The sequence below is a fragment of the Drosophila subpulchrella genome, unplaced genomic scaffold (genome assembly GCF_014743375.2).
Source record: "Drosophila subpulchrella strain 33 F10 #4 breed RU33 unplaced genomic scaffold, RU_Dsub_v1.1 Primary Assembly Seq30, whole genome shotgun sequence".
NCBI lineage: Eukaryota > Metazoa > Arthropoda > Insecta > Diptera > Drosophilidae > Drosophila > Drosophila subpulchrella.
The window spans coordinates 1,500,771-1,518,609 of NW_023665566.1; the positions used below are offsets into that span (position 1 = coordinate 1,500,771).

Sequence of the window (17,839 nt, forward strand, 5' to 3'; positions counted from 1 at the left end):
AGCAGTTCGCTCTATAGATCCTACATCTATTGGAATCTGATAAAACCCACTAGCCATATCTAAACAAGAGAAGTATTTGCCCCCACGCAGTCTGTTTACTTGATCTGATATTAGAGGCAAAGGATATTTGTCAGCCACTGTATTTGCATTTATCTCTCTATAACCTATGCACAACGAATCACTGCCATCTTTCTTCTTAACTAACAAAATTGGACTCGCGAATGGAGAATTACTTGGACGTATTACATTTGCCGCCAACATTTCTTTGATTTAATCTCTAACTAATTCTTTTTTATCTACGCCAAGTCGACATGGACTTCTTTGCACAGTCTTGTTGGTATCTAATAAAAGAATTTCTAATTCTTCAGTCGTGACACGTCTGCTCGGTATTCCAATAATAAAATGTTCAGTGTATTGATCAAAAATGTTCTTCAATTTAGACTTATCACTATCACTTATATCATAATTTTCATCAAATAGCTTATCATAATTTGTAATAGTTTCATCGGATATTGAATTAATTTGTTTAGTTTTAAAAATATTAAATTTATCAGCATCCATCGTTATGCTAAAGCCAAGTGTCAAAATTTCACGACCAATCATTATGTCATGTTTCAAATGCTCGTCCATAACTACATTAAACATGCTTTCCAAATTAAAATGACAAATTTGTATGGTGGACAGTATTTGTAAGTTACAGTGTACAACATTTGTTCCAATTCCTTTTAGAATGACTGAATTATTAAATCTTTTTCCGGCAAGTTTGACTGCTAACTTTTCCTTTATTAAGGAGCACTCGGCACCCGAGTCGAAAAAGAATGGAAAGGCCTCACCAAATTGATATAAAATTCCTTTCGGCTCCAACACTGCACAGACATCTACTCGCTTCTCGTTCATACTGCTACTCGATGCTGCTGTTCCCTTCATACATGCGGATTCAATATGACCGACGATTTTAAAGCAAGTCACTCCAGTCCTGTCTCGTCCCGCCAGTGGTCTTCAAAACGATTGATTTGGTTTTGATTGTTCTGCCTTCCTTTTACGGCATTCCAGCACTTTGTGTCCCGAAATTCCACAGTAATGGCACTTCATTGGTGTGTGTACCTTGAATCTCTTCCTGTCGGGGCCTATCGAAAGACCTGAAGCCAGATGCTCACTTCGCTTGCTGTATGCATACGCCTTCAATTGCTGCTGTAGTTAATTTATGTTCGTTATATTGGTGGTGAACAGTAGACGCTGCAGTCTAGTGTCGATTTGTGACGTGTGTGCCAGCACGAAAGAAACAGCTATTCCCTCGATGTCCATTTTGTCAAAAGTGACGTCACTAATCGGCTGCCGTACGCTGACAAACACTCGCATATTTTCGGCCGTCCGTTGAGAATGTTCAACAAGATGGCGGCCGGCGTCTCAGAATCGTCGTAGCGCTAAACAAACAACTCTTGGAATTGTGGCCAGGTAATGCCAGCATAGCTGATCTGTACAAGCCATTGGGAAGCGCTCCCTTCTAGTGCTCCACTCAGCGACATAACCAGCTCACTGCCCTCCAGAGGATGCTCCGTGAGAATCATGTCGGCTGTTTTGCGCCACGCGCTGACGTCAGATTCAGCCGCGTCTGGATTAAACTTTGACAGTCTCATTGATTTTTCACTTGTTGTTGAAGCAGGCTGCTGCATTGTTTTTAGTATTTCGCTGAATCGTAGATTTTGTGCTTCCAACAGAGATCGCCATTCACTATCACGCTGAACCTAAACCGATCCCACTTCTGATGTCAGGGGCTGGGACATTTGTTGGTCTCCTTCTTGCATTTTTGCTGCAGATGCGCAGTGAGTCGCGGTCAACGTCTTCTCCGTTTAGATATCAAAAGCAAAGTGAAGTCGGCTTCCTTCTGCCGGCTTCTTCTGGCACACGCCAAAGCGTATTGCCTCATCCAATTGCAAATTCCCTTTTGATCTCTCTCTCTCATTTGCAATTCCTTTTTGGTCCTTCTCTCTCTCTCTCAGAGACCTTGACCTTGACCATGACCACGCCACACTCGGCTGAGACGACACTCTCTCTCGTTCTCAATCCATGCTCTCAGCAATTATGAAAATAAAAGGAACCGCAAATAAACTAGTGCGTAATTTTTTTTATTCTTTATTCTTTCTCTTTCTTAATGCTTTACAGTTTCTTTTACATTTTCTTTATTTTTATACATCTCCGACATATATATATTCTTATCAGCATGACTAGACGAGTCGATCTAGCCATGTCCGTCTGTCCGTCCGTTTATACGCAAACTAGTCTTTCAGTTTTAAAGCTATCGGGCTGAAACTTTCCCAAAAGTCTTATATCTTTTGCAGGTAGTATATAAGTCGGAACCAGCCGGATCGGACAACTATATCTTATAGCTCTTATAGGAATTATAGGAAAAAAAAATTTAAAAAATTATATCTGTGGTGTTTTTTAACATACAAGGTGAGTTCCAAAGTAAACAGGACTTTTAAAAAAAAGACAGAACAAATAGTTTTTTCGGCAAAATCAATTTATTTTATTCAAAATAGTCTCCTTCTGCGTTCAGCGTTATGCACGGTCCAAAAGCATGTCGAACGAGTGTTTTAGCTCGTTGCCCGGTATGGCCGCCAGTATGCCGGTGCAAGCCTTTTGAATGGCCTCTACGTCTGCATAACGCTTTCCTTTTATCGGCAAATGCATTTTTCCGAAAAGGTAGAAGTCGCACGGTGCCATATCAGGAGAATACGGGGAGTGGTTGATGGTTAAAATGTGATTTTTGGTCAAATAGTCGGACACAAGCGTCGATCGATGAGACGGCGCATTATCGTGCAACAAACGCCAACTTCCATCTTCGCGATATTCGGGCCGAACACGTCGAATACGGCGCACCAAACGCTTCAAAACTCCAAGGTAGAATACCGCATTAACGTTTTGGCCGGGTGGAACAAATTCTTTGTGGACAATACCCTTGGAATCATAAAAACAAATCAGCATTGTCTTCACTTTTGACTTCTCCATGTTCATCGTCATTTATGTCCTCACGACCACTTTGAAAAACCAACCAAGGCAATCATCGCCATAAACTTGTTTCATCAATTGAAACGTTTCGGTAAAACTTTTACCAATTTTAAAACAAAATTTAAAGTTGGCTCTTTGTTCGAAGCTCATTTTCGGACCGATGACAAAAACATACTGACACTTAAAACGCAATAACCTCACTTCCAATAGATGAAATGTCATGAAATTTGTACTGAAAGTCGATAAACGATAGCAGATTCTAACGCACCAGTTGACATATAGATGGCGCCACTACAGGGCGCTAGATTCAAAAAGTCATGCTTACTTTGGAACTCACCTTGTAGTAAAAATAAAGTAAACATTAACTCCCTACAGCGCCTATTTCTTAATAACAGGCCTATTAAATTCACTTTTAATTGCATCTATAGATTTGCAAATTTTGATCCAAATTAGCCTGCACAAAATAAAAGTTGCCTACAGCAGTATTGCCAGGTAAAAATTAGCAAAAAAAAAACAGAAAACAAATCGAGAGGTGTATCATTTTAAACTTACCGTCGAAACCAACCAAAAAAGCCCTATTTGAACACCATCCATGGTAAAATAGATTTAGTTTTATTTATAGTAGATTTGCATTGCTATGCCGGTAAAAGACTTGCGCCTGAAATTTGAATTTCAGTATTGACCAACAAAAGGATATTCATGTTATTCCCTTAGACAGTGCTGCGGATTCCAGGCCACAAGGGTATACCGTAAAACAAAAATACTGATTATATAGCTCCGTTAGCCGTTAAGGACGGAGTTGATGAAAACTTTAAACTATGCACTGAGGAAGACTTAAGAGAGATTAAAACGGTCTTGGAAGGCAGATGGACTAAGGAATATAGGGTGTAAGTTGTAAATCAATTTTTTTTAAGAAAAAAGAACCACTCCATATGAGATAGCTAGCCATTTTTAAAAACAACGCGAATTTAAATTTATAGTATACCTCTTTATCTGTCCCTTCATAAATCACATTTGTTGGCAGTTGGCCAACCAACCAACCTGTCAAAATCAATTCTGTGGAAGTTTTGCTAAAAAATCATCGTCTGTGGTTTTAAAGAATCTTGCCTGCAAAGGGTTGCTTAGACAACTATCCGGGATTTATTTATTTTTATACCCTTGCAGAGGGTATATTGATTTCAGTCAGAAGTTTGCAACGCAGTGAAGGAGACGTTTCCGACCCCATAAAGTATATATATTCTTGATCAGCATGACTAGACGAGTCGATCTAGCCATGTCCGTCTGTCCGTCCGTTTCTACGCAAACTAGTCTCTCAGTTTTAAAGCTATCGGGCTGAAACTTTCCCAAAAGTCTTATATCTTTTGCAGGTAGTATATAAGTCGGAACCAGCCGGATCGGACAACTATATCTTATAGCTCCCATAGGAATAATCGGACAAAAAAATTAAAAAAAATTATATCTTTGGTGTTTTTTTGCATATAACCTCCTAAGCTTGGAAATAACATTTTTTAATTAGTTTTGAATTTTGAATTAAATTTTATCGAAATCGGACGACTTTATCATATAGCTGCCATAGGAACGATCGGAAATTTTTTGGAAAAATAATATGAAAACAAATTATAGCTTCGGTGCTTTTCAACATATAACCTCCAACGCTTGGAAATAACATTTTTTAATTAGTTCTGAATTTCGGATTTAATTTTATCAAAATCGGAAGACTATATCATATAGCTGCCATAGGAACGATCGGAAAATTGGTAGGAAAATAATATGAAACAAATTATAGCTTCGGTGTTTTTTAACATATAACCTCCTACGCTTGGAAATAACATTTTTTAATTAGTTCTGAGAATCGAATTTAATTTTATCAAAATTGGACGACTATATCATATAGCTGCCATAGGAGCGATCGGAAAATTGGTGGAAAAATAATATGAAACAATTATAGCTTCGGTGTTTTTGAACATATAACCTCCTACGCTTGGAAATACCATTTTTTAATTAGTTCTGAATTTCGAATTTAATTTTATCAAAATCGGACGACTATATCATATAGCTGCCATAGGAACGATCGGAAAATTGGTAGGAAAATAATATGAAACAAATTATAGCTTCGGTGTTTTTTAACATATAACCTCCTACGCTTGGAAATAACATTTTTTTATTAGTTCTGAATTTCGAATTTAATTGTATCAAAATCGGACGACTATATCATATAGCTGCCATAGTATCGATCGGAAAATTGGTGGGAAAATAATATGAAACAAATTATAGCTTCGGTGTTTTTTATTATATAACCTCCTACGCTTGGAAATAACATTTTTTTATCAATTCTGAATTTTGAATTTAATTTTATCAAAATCGGACGACTATATCATATAGCTGCCATAGGAACGATCGGAAAATTGGTAGGAATTGGCCTTACGTGGTTTGAACTGCGATCAAAACGTCAGGTTGCCTTCTTACTCGAGTAGATTGCTATTAATTAATTTGCCTAGTCTAGTAAGCCGTAGAACTATGCTTGGTACTATTTGTATGAATAATCTTATCAGAGGCGATATTGATTCTGTAGATTTGGTAAGCCGCCTTACTTTCAATGTTCCTGTTAGACTAATGCGAAACTACTATCCTATCAACTTGCCACGATGTTCATCTAATTTTAGTCAGCATGAGCCTTTTCGCGTTCTTTGTAATAATTATAACAACCTATATCATTTAATTTGTTCCTCAACTTCTATCCCAGTATTAAAAACTAAAATCTTAGCTTATTTGCTATAGTCTCGTTGATCTATGTTTTGTCCTGTCTTTGTTTGTTCTATGTACCTTCCTCGCGAACCGTATTTGCCCGAAATAAAAGTGGGTCCGAGAGTAACAAGCAGGTGCTTGGTGTCGTTTGGGCCACTTGATTGTACTGCTCTTAGTGCATCAACGTTCAACAAATATAATATAAAATAATATGAAACAAATTATAGCTTCGGTGTTTTTTGACATATTATCTTATACTATTGGGATTATCATTTTTTGTGTTTTTAAATTTAATAATTATAGCTGCAAGGGTATAAAAGCTTCGGCTTGCCGAAGCTACCTTCCTTTCTTGTTTTATGTAAAATAAAAAATTGTTTCTCTTACTTCTTGTACTTCTATATACATATATATAAAAAAAGCCATTTAGTAACATTTTTCAATGTCTTTTAGTTTCTTTTTGGCCTAATCCGTTCAAAAATCAAATCGCAAAAAAGATTATACAATATATCTACATACTTCGGCGTGTCGTTGTTGTTTTTGTGCGGCAAATTTAGAATGTTTTGTATGGCTTAGCACGATTTTACTCTCACCTCCATTGCAGACACCTCCAGCACGGTGGACTGCACGATCAGCTCGGAGAGTAAGGGACAGGAGTGTCTAGACAACGTTTGCCAGCGTCTTCTGATCCAGCAACCGGAGTTTTTTGGTCTGCGTTACCTGGTCAAGGGCAAGGACAAGGAGGACGAGTTAAAATGGATCGAACTGGAGCGCTCGCTCAGCCGGCAGCTGGAGAAGTATGCAGCTGGGCCAAGGATCTACTTGCGGGTGCGACACTACGTGACCACGGGAGTGCGACACCTGAGCGACGAGGCCACTCGCTTTTACTACTTTCTGCAGCTGAAGAGCGACATCTATGAAGGCCGCATAGCCTGCGATATCCGCACGGCCATACTGCTGGCGCTCTACTGCCGCCAGGCGGAGTACGACAGCTACCAGGGCGACAAACAGAGCAAAGACTACCTGAAGAAGTCACTGATCCTGCCGTGTAACATGCAGGGCTTGGCCAACGACGACAGCATGCTGGAGGGTCTGATCGTGGAAGTTCTGCAGCAACAGGCGGGAATTGCTCATCTGGGTCAGAGTCAAGCAGAGGAGATGTACATACAGTGCTGCCAGCAGCTGGACGGGTATGGGGAAGACCGCTTCGCCGCAAAGGACACGCTCGGGAACGATCTGCTTCTTGGTCTCGCCATTAATGGGATGGTGGTGAGGGCGGACAACGGGCGGCAGTATTTTCCCTGGAAGGACTTCCACACGGTGACCATCGACAAGCGAACAATCAGGATCGAGCAAAATAAGCTGGATGGCGGCGGCAGTATCGTGGGAAGCTTTATTTTTGGCGAGGCGGACACAGCCCGATACTTCTGGAAGCTCACTATCAGCCAGCATAAGTTCTTCAAGCGCCATATTGACACCGCTACGCCATCGAGCCTGGGAAGTGGCGCAGACGTGGAAAGCCCTCCTTTGGGGGTGGATATTGTTGGTTTCGTCGAGTACGACTACGCCGAGTCAGCAGCCGCCGAACAACTGCCACCGCATCAACAGCAACATACTCAGCAACAGCAGCAGCAGTTAGTTTCTTCGAACATTTCGCTGGTCGCTAATGCCAATCAGTTGTTGGGGCAAAGCAGTTCCTGCCTAGATCTAAGCAACAACAACCTGCGCAGTAGCAGTGGCTTGCTTCACCACGAAAGCAGCAATAATAACGAGGAGCGTGAGCGCCTTAAGGCTTTGCTGCCCACATATCGTCCTGCGCCGGACTACGAGACGGCAGTGCAACTGAAGTACAGCACTCCTTCGGCTGAGTTCCACAACCTGACTCTGGCATTGGCCGCGCCCGGCAAAGCGTACTATGCGGGCTCCCAGCCGGATGTCCATAATCCGGGTGTGCACAGCGATAACTTGTATAATCACCTTAGTGCACATCGTTATCCGGACGTAGCCCAGTCGGCAGCTGCTCTCCATCATCACATCAACCTGTATCACACGCAGCATCAACCGAAGTCACATCCACAGCCTATTAGTCCGGCTCAAGCGTATCTGGAGCTCTCACAACGAATGCAAATGATACGACACAAGGCGCCCCCGCCGTATGTGAATCGACTGAGTTCCTCATCCACGCCTGACCTGGCGGTGGCCACACCCCGCCCGCTGCAAGGGTACCGCAATTATGTAAGTGGGTCTTCCCCGGATTTAGTCTCCAACCGCACCCTCTTCAATGGAGGGCAGTTCGTAGCTCTAGCCGCGGGCGGACATGCTGGCCACATTCCCACATCCTCCGGAGCCACCATGATGCACCAGTACCAGTATGTGAGCCACATGGGAAACTCGCAGCCCTACTTACCGCCGCATGGAACTTTCGAGAACCTCAACATGATCGAGGAGCAGCCGTCCATTATGTCTCAACTGCGTCAGTCGGCGATGAGCCAGGCAGTTGCTGCAGTTGCGGGAACTGTGGTTACCCAGAGGTAAGACGGGGCTCGCATCAAGTTGAAAGTTGAACTGGTGGGCGTAGATGTTAAGTTATGGGTATTTTCCCAAAAGGTAGTAGTGTAGGCAACGGGCAGCTCCTTGTCCTGATCTCGAATCCTATCAGAAATTCGATTACTGAATCCGCTCTATCCATAATTTAAAAGCCGACGGGACCCGTCTTAGGGCTAGCATTCAGTAGGTTTGGGGTGATTTCTTGGCAATCAGTCTCTGGACCTCCATCACACGAATATATTAAAGTGTTCCGCTATCAGTAACTTAACTTTGGGTCCAACTATTGTGCACTAATTAAAAGGGTTACTGAGGTGTGGGGCATGTCTACTTTCCTTAAAGCATTTTCCGATGTTGTTAAGAGGCTAGTTCTATACCCTACCTACCGTGGTTTCCGTATCCAAATTGTGTGAAACCCTAATGCAAATGCTACCTTATTATCTTTACCCATTCTCCCCGCTGTTGAATACAAATTTACCAAATTATTTCAAATATTTAACAAATTATTAAGAATACTAAAGAGTTATTAAGTTTTATTATAAACTAAAGTTCGTTGCAAAATTCATTTCATTCAATCAAAATTTGATAACTTCAATGGATATAAAAATAGCGAACAGTTTTGTAAACCTAGAATTATTTATCTCTGGTTCCGTGTCAAACTCACATCCGAATGGAGGAGTAGTTGCAGCGCAATCTCGTTCGATTAATTTTTACTTTGTAAGCATTGCCTTTAAAAAAGTTATTCACAAAGTTGACCCGCACAATATGGAAATGGAAATATTTATACCCTTGCAGAGGGTATTATGATTTCAGTCAGAAGTTTGCAACGCAGTGAAGGATACGTTTCCGTTTAGGTATAAGTCGAAACCAACCGGATCGGACAACTATATCATATAGCTCCCATAATCGGAAAAAAATTTTTATAAAATTAAATCTTTGGTGTTTTTTAACATATAACCTCCTAAGCTTGAAAATAAGATTTTTTAATTAGTTTTGAAATCGGACGACTATATCATATATCTGCCATAGGAACGATCGGAAAATTGGTGGGAAAATAATATGAAACAAATTATAGCTTCGGTGTTTTTTTAACATATAACCTCCTACGCTTGGAAATAACATTTTTTAATTAGTTCTGAATTTCGAATTTAATTTTATCAAAATTGGACGACTATATCATATAGCTGCCATAGGAGCGATCGGAAAATTGGTGGGAGAATAATATGAAACAAATTATAGCTTCGGTGCTTTTTAACATTTTTAACTAGTTCTGAATTTCGAAAATAATATGAATCAAATTATAGCTTTGATGTTTTTTGACATTATATCTATTGGGACTATTGGGAATATCACTTATTGTATTTTTAAATTTAATAATTATAACTGCAAGGGTATACAAACTTCGGCTTGCCGAAGTTAACTTCCTTTCTTGTTAAGTTTGTAATGCCAAAGGTGCACATCTTTGAAAGGGTGTGTTTGATTTTTAGTTCATTGGGCTTATACCTACATAATCGCTAAAGACTTGAGATTGAAATTTCAATCGGCTTAAAAGATATGGTCATTATAAATAAAATTTGTGTTTTTTTCTCGCGCTCTTATTACTCGCTATATTAGGTAAACGCGAGCTAAGCCAGCGAAATGCAAATGGGTTTTAGCTATATTTGATGAGTACTTTCCGGATATGAAGTCATGACCCTCCCTTTCTTAATATGTCAACTTTTAGTTTCTACCTAAATAAGGGTAATTTCCTTATTATTCGTAGAAGTATCTTATTTCATGAGATGAAACAGCTGGTCGTAGCCTTGTCCGCAGAGCTTCTGTCTCCGAACAAAGGTTGCCATATTCCATCTTCGAGCTTTGTTTTTTTAGACCCGTTACTCGTTGAGTAAAAACGTATATTGTAATCGGGTAAATGTAATGTAAGGAAGCGTTTGCGACCCTTTAAGTATAATTATTTTTGATAAGAATCACTAGCCGATCTGGCAATGTCCGTCTATCTACTATAAGAGCTAGAGGGTTAAGATTTCATTCAGCGCAATTTTGTTATCCGAATGTGTGCCCACTTTAACGTTTACAAACCAGCCAAAACTGTGGCGCCTACAGTTTAATAATAGAATAAAAATTTTAACTGAAATGTATTGGTTTCGTCAAAACCTATAAATTGACCTAAAATTTTACCACGCCCTCTAACAGTCCGAATGTACCTGGTAAATCACGAGTGAAAAGAGATTTCTGGAGCTGAAGGGTATTTAGGGCGGCTCTCTTTGTATGGTGCGGAAAAAAGTGAGGGGGGTGCTAAACGCCATTTAAAGATTACGTCCGATTAGAGTATGTATACCTCAGGGAAAGATGTATATGTGCATTGAAATTATTAAAAAAAAAAACATATAATAATTATATTGGGTTTTTGATTAAATTTTTTTATATTGCTTGAATACATATTAACATAAAAATAGCAATATATTTTTCGTAAACGTTTAGAATAACTTTAAATTAAATAAGGAACTTTAATTTCATATGAAAGAAGTATATGTGCATACTGCACGAAAATTCGAAATACAAGTTAAACAATTTTTTAACAATTTTAAATATACTTCTTAATAATTTATATGTTTTCCTTTCTTAATAAAAATTTGATTAATCCGATTGGGCATTGAAGTTGCCAAGTTTTGCAGAGTTGTCGGATTTATTTGATCCCATTCCTTGATCAAAGCTATTTTGAGGTCATTAACTGTGCCGAACTGGCGGCCATTCCTGTAAACTTTATTAGAAAGTATTCCCCAAAGATCTTCTATTGGGCTTAGGTCCGGGCTGATCGCTGGCCATTGCAATAGCGGTATTTTTCTAGCTGCCAGAAAGTCTTTAGTTTTACGAGCTGTGTGGATTGGCGCGTTGTCTTGCTGGAATATCCACTCATCCCCATAAATGTCTCCAGCAAATTCAATGAGCACTGTTTCTAGTAACTCTATATAAATTTCTGCATTTGTTCTAGTCGGTATAAAAGAAAGTGAAGACTTCCCAGCATACCCAAATCCGGCCCAAACCATTAATGATCCTCCACCGTGGTTTCGTTTATGGCAGATCTGTCGTGGTTGCCTTTTGTCGCGCCAGTACTTTTGACAGGAGTCAGGACCGTCTAAATTAAATTTTTTTCGTCCAACAATATAACTTTTTTAAACTACCCCGACCAAAGTTTGTATTGCTCAGCAAATAGTATACGAGCGGTTATGTGACGCTTTAATAGCCTTTGGTACAGCGTCGCGTGAACCATATGAAACCATTTTGTTTTGGTTCAAAATTTGGTTTATACGTCTTTTGAATACGTCAAGATTCAGTTGACCTTTTATCTCCATGTCTCTTGCACCGCTCGTCGATTTCAGTGGGCCTGCCGCTTCGCTTTATTTTTCCATACCTTTCCGGATTTTTAAGGAAGTTACTAATTGTATTCCTGTGCCAATTAAATTTGGTAGCAATATAGGAAATGGTCTGGGCAGATTCAGCCAGTCCTTTGATCATGCCGCGATCTTCCTCTGACAAATCCACGTGGCATTCTACCGTAAAATCAAACTTAATATTAAGTATTTTATTCTACAAGGATAAACAATCTATTTTTCTTACGTTCCGCTGATTAAAAAATATTTTTAGATCACACTTCTTAGCTTACTCGCTATCAATAACACAATAATCTCAATTTGCACATATATTTGTACTTATTTCCTATTAAAAACACAAGTTTCAGCACATGTTATTAAAAACGGTACAACGAATAAAGCCCAAAGAGGACCATTGAATTAGGAGATGTTCATATAAGATAAGAATACAAAACTGCGTACTTACAAAAACTGTACCGTTAACTTTAGAGAAAATAAAAGAAAATTAAACAGTGCACATATACTTCTATCCCTGAGGTACTTTATAAGGTCGGAAACACTTCCTTCTACTTTCCGACGAATTGAATATAACGTTTTACGAGTAACAACTCACACGATAGCCACACATTTGTTGTACAGATTCTAATTTAAAAAAAAAAAACGTGGACTCGGGAAAAACACGTTTAAAAGTTCAAGTTCTCTTTAAGCGTTCGGCCGGGCATTCCTTGTTACCGCTGTAACTTTAGAACGGCATTGAATATTGAAAAATCTTTTTAGCCATACATTTCATACTAACTTTACAGCCGCGACTGTATCCGAATTTAAGAAACTGTTCTTAACAGTAGTTAAAAAGATTTAAACCAAACTTGTCTCCATAAAATTATTAAATATGTCAAAATATTACAAGAAACAATTGACATTTTTTAAATTCCACTATATAGAAATATATTTTGGTCTACCGCTATTTTATTATTGACTTTTCATATTTAATGGCGACGAAAATTACGCTCCCTCCGCTTACACAAAGTTACCAGCGTTAAAATACAAAAATTAAATACACTTGCTTGTGTGAGTAAACACAACACGTTAGATTTTACCCGTGAATCAACTGATTGACGCACGCGTGACAGCTTTTTTACTAGTGACAGCTCATACAAAATGTGTCGAAGTCAGGTCTGATATCACGCGTGCCTTATACTCTTTTGTCGTATGGAATGTCTTTCGTGATTTCATATGTTACAACATATAATAAATAAACGGTCGTGTGGCTTTGCCCAGCGTAATCGGTTTACGCACCTACAGCTGCGGCAACAAAAATAGCACCAATGTGTAGGCAATTCTTCTTTGTGCTACTAAATGGTCATTTTTTGCAATATTTTTATTCTGTTTGTAAGGGTAAGTAGGGTTACATATCTACTAACTAAAACAAAAGTGGTTACGCCCACAATGCGGACGGTTTTTAAAACTTCGATACATTTATCATAAAAGTAGCTAAATTATGCGGCAACAAAAATAGCACCACTTAAAGAAAAGGCTTAAAAAACTTAAAAATAACCGCGATTTGAAAATTTTTTTTGATTGAAATGTATGATTTTATACATCTTAAGGTAAAAAAAATATTGTTCTAAAGCTTGGGCTTCAACAACAACAACAACAACGACCGACCTGACGTCACTAGACACCAGAACCTTTCCTTGGCAAAATTGTTGTTTGACTCTTTCAAAATAGCTCCAGGGCAGATTTTTTTCTTCAGTTTTGCATTAAAAACATAGTTTTTTAACATTTCTGCAAAGATTTTAGATTTATTTTAGTTCTGGGGCTTAAAAGGTCCCCATTATACCATTTAGCTTAAGGGTTTTGATACTTTAGACGACTCTCTATCAGATTTTTTTTGGTTTATAATCGTGGTAAAGCTTCCAAAATAAAATAATTTTGTATTACGAATATAATTGCATCATAATTTCTGAGCTATCAAAGTTTACATGTTGATCCTGTATGGGCTTACATTATGACATGGTACCATTATTATAGTACGAGTATATGCCCATACCATGATATTTGCTTCACCATTATTATTCTTTGCAAATGTGAATTGGGAACTCAATTTTTGATTTGTAGGTTATCTGAGGTGTATTTTAAGCCTTTTTCATCTAAACATAAGCAATTTTCCGCCGGCAGACCATAAAAGAGTTTTCCTTTAATTGTGGGCCTTATTTAAGACTCGTATTTCAAATTCACCCATGCTCTGCAGTCTAGGGAGATTTTTTTTTTGGACGTCAAGCGCATCATTTTTGTTTATGTACATTATATCCAACTTTTTATGTACTTACAAATAATAAAAAAAAAAAATGCAACTTCATAGGCGGCTTAAACGGGTCCTACTTGCATTCATGCACATGACTTTTTTACAGTTATGGGGTCATTGCGGCTTTCGCACTGCGTGCTATTCTTTTGTGTTCTTGTTTTAGGTAACTACAAATCATTATTTTAAAGAATTCGAAGATTCAACTAAACTTATCATTTGCATTGCCCTTATAAATTGGCTTTTTGAATGTCCTTCTATTTGTACCATTACAGTGCGCTTAATCATCCATTGGGAACACTATTTTATTCATTATTTTACCAATTCACTTAGTAGTACTTATTCTTAATATAACAAAACGAAAAACCTCCAAAAAATCTGAGCAAATGAAGTTTTAAGACGAAAACCGTTTATAGTGCTATTTTTGTTGCCGCATAATTTTGCTACTTTTATGATAAATGTATCGAAGTTTTAAAAACCATCCGCATTGTGGGCGTAACCACTTTTGTTTTAGTTAGTAGATATGTAACCCTACTTACCCTTACAAACAGAATAAAAATATTCCAAAAAATGACCATTTAGTAGCTCAAAGAAGAATTGCCTACACATTGGTGCTATTATTGTTGCCGCAACTGTAAATGCTAGTCTTGATTTTTATTGTATTTGTGTTGGCGACACAGATTTACATCCGTAAAATAAGGGTGAGGGGTCGGTATTTGTGAAAAAACTTCTTCTACTACTAAATATTTTAAATTAATATGGTACTATTTACATTGTGTGCACATTTATAAAACTAAGTTTCGGAATAAATATCAAAAAAATAAAAAAAATATATTTATTTAAATTATTCAAAACACTAAATAATTTAAAAAGTTAATATATAAATACATAAATATATATATATTCACAGTTTTTTAATAAATTTCATTTACACATATAATTTTATTATAGTACATACATGTAATATGAAAACAACAGCAAACGCTATATTCAATGGCCTCGACTATCAGTTACCCGTTACTCAGCTAACAAATAAGCGCCACCTATCGTGCATTCCTATCGGCTGTTTACGAGATTTCACTAACACGCCACATAACGTGAAACCTAGGTGGCAATAGTGAATTTCGTAAGCTGCCCATTTTCTGTATGAATATATCTCCATCCCTCTCGCACTTTAATGAGCTTGCTAATTATTAGCTTTTGTTTGGTTATAACTTGTTATTGAATGGTCAGATTTTAATTATTTTTGGCATGTAGATGGGCATTGATAATAAAGGACTTAATAATATTTCTTAACCAAATATTAAAAAATGTGGGAGCTAGACGGGTTTTAGCGTTATGGGCGATTGTGGGCGTTAGAGTGGGCTTAGCACCTGGCACTGCGCAGAAAGCCAAAGAACCTTAATGCCAATTCCCAATATTCTAGCTCCTATAGTTTGCGAGATATCAGCGCTAATCCGGACAGACGGACGGGCGGACAGACGGACATGGCTAGATCGACTCGGCTAATGATCCTGATTAAGAATATATATACTTTATGGGGTCTGAAACGCTTCCCTCTGAATGTTACTTACTTTCCGACGAATCTAGTATACCCGTTTACTCTACGAGTAACGGGTAAAAAATATATATTTTTAAATCAATATTGTAATGGGCGCTTTAGCTATCGCGTAGATAATAATACAAATGTTGCAAAAAGTATATTCCCAAAACATGTGCCTAAGATTCGCAACATATTGGCAATGCCTAGCGATATAGCGCGGGGATTTGTATAAATGTATTTTTATTTCCAATAGTGACCTTTAGGAAGACAAGCAACGGATCTGTTTTCCTGGGCTCAATAGCAAACCATTCCGTTAAAACGGCAAAGCCTTCGGGTAAGGTGGTTAGGCTTGAGTGGTTAAGACAGAAATTAATTAAAAAATTAATTTTGCAGTTCTTTGGTGGTTTCGTCCAGAGGATAACAATTTTAAATTTCTGGGCTTCAAAAAAACGCTTGCGAAGCAGTCAGAACGCAGCGGGCGATCGCTAAAGACGCTAGCTGTGGCCACGGAACAACAACGACTACCACATATCTATCGGCTGTCAGCGTCTTGGGAGCACAACATAATTTTTTTCACCAAGGGGTTGGCTTAAATTGCCAGAGTGTCTTAATACCCCCATAAATCTCCCAAAATTTTCCCAGAGCCTGCATTCTTATTTTGTTGTTGCCACGTGAGCAAAATTAAAAAATTAAAAATCTTAATATTTTTATAATGTCTTAGCACAGATTTGTATATGTTGTCATCATTATTGGTAGCGTGCGAAACTCGTCCAGCTAAAGGCACTTAGGTGACCAAAAATTGCAAAGAGAATGAGCTGTTGCCGTGTTTTTTGAGTTTGTTGTTTTCTTAAAGGCATGGCCAAGTAGGGATATAATCCTTTGAATTTCTTTCAAACAGATTGGCAGCGAGTACCTCGATTGGAAGCGCTTTCATCGTGGATCTCAACAAAGCGAATGAGTCAATCCAAAAATAATGTTTTAAAATATTGGCACAAAAACAAATGCAGTGCAGGGCCCTATGCCAAAACAATTGCCGAAAAAGCAACAATACGGTTAGAAACTAAATGCAGAGTAACCGGGGGCCTGTCTGCATGCCCCGCGCCTTAACGTTTTCTTTTGATGCGCTTTCTCTAAGAAACTCTTGCTTCGGCGCATGCAAGTTATATTTAAATGTTGGTGGCTCAGTATCGGTGCTGCTCCTGAACGGGCCGATGATGACGTGGCACCGGTAGGGTGCTTGTTGGGTGGTATGGCAGCCGCTGGGTGGCTGCTGTCCAAGTGGTTAGTTGAGAATTGGCGGCCGGGCAGCAATGCTGCTTCTAGATGGCCGCTGATGGCGTGACACCGGTAGGGTGCTTCCTGGGTGGTATGGCAGCCGCTGGGTGGCTGCTGTCCAAGTGGTTAGTTCAGAATTGGCGGCCGGGCAACAATGCTGCTCCTAGATGTGCCGCTGATGGCGTGAACCGGTAGGGTGTTTGCTGAGTGGTAGGGCAGTCGCTGGGTGGCTGCTGTCCGAGTAGTTAGTTGGGAATTGGCGGCTGGGCAACAATACTGCTCCTAGATGACCGCTGATGATAAGGCACCGGTAGGGGCGTGCTGATGTGTCAATGGAAGTTTATGTTGCGAGGGTGACTGCCCCTCTATACCCCTGGCCTTAAGCTCAGTGGGTGAAATGCGAATAAGATAACGGCGATGGCCGAAGTAAGGCTTACGACCCAAGTGCTCTTTATTCAAATAAATGTATAACAGAACCGAGGGACTTAACTGTACCATAAACACTAGCTTGGTCGGCAGGCCGACCGCGTGTCAGTGCTTTCCATTGACGATTGCAGAATGACCATAACTCACCATGCCGGGAACCAATGGGACCCAGCCCCAGGCACGGCCCCCAAAGGCGGGTATGCTGGTCGGCATCTAGAAACACTAGGGTGAACCAAGAATCATCCAAGATTTCTACCGACTGTTTGTTACCTTTCAGTAATGTTAACTACTCCCCCCTTAGAAGTAAGACTGTCCTCGGTCGCCTTGAATGTTTCGGCAACCTGTCGCATTTCACATACATCTCGTTTTCTCCTCCACACGAGATGGAGCAGGATGAAACTGCTGATGAAAAAGCTTATTCCCACGCCGACAGCGATCCAGATGTCCGTTGATCCAGCCGACTTTACATCATTTTTGAGGGTTTGGATTGTTTTGTGGTTTTGGTTGTTCATTCTGTGAAGCATTGGCATACTTAGCACGTGGTTATGCCCGATAATGTTTAGCAGGGGGAAGGCCGCACGCCCGCAGTCCTTATTATGCTTTCACGCTGGTTCAAGTATTTGGAGC

At 39.2% G+C, this 17,839-nt stretch overlaps 1 protein-coding gene across 3 annotated transcripts in view; it reads left to right on the forward strand.

Moving 5' to 3' along the window:
• Window positions 1-17,839, forward strand: part of LOC119559666 (tyrosine-protein phosphatase non-receptor type 21) — a 239,737-nt gene that overhangs the window by 72,557 nt on the left and 149,341 nt on the right. For 2 of the 3 annotated variants that reach the window (XM_037872722.1, XM_037872723.1), the window contains exon 2: window positions 6,356-8,282. In XM_037872722.1, the coding sequence (XP_037728650.1) occupies window positions 6,356-8,282 (1,927 nt within the window). Of the gene's footprint in view, window positions 1-6,355; window positions 8,283-15,764; window positions 15,846-15,904; window positions 16,107-17,839 lie in introns of those variants that run through there. The other variant, XR_005220908.1, reaches the window with a different exon arrangement.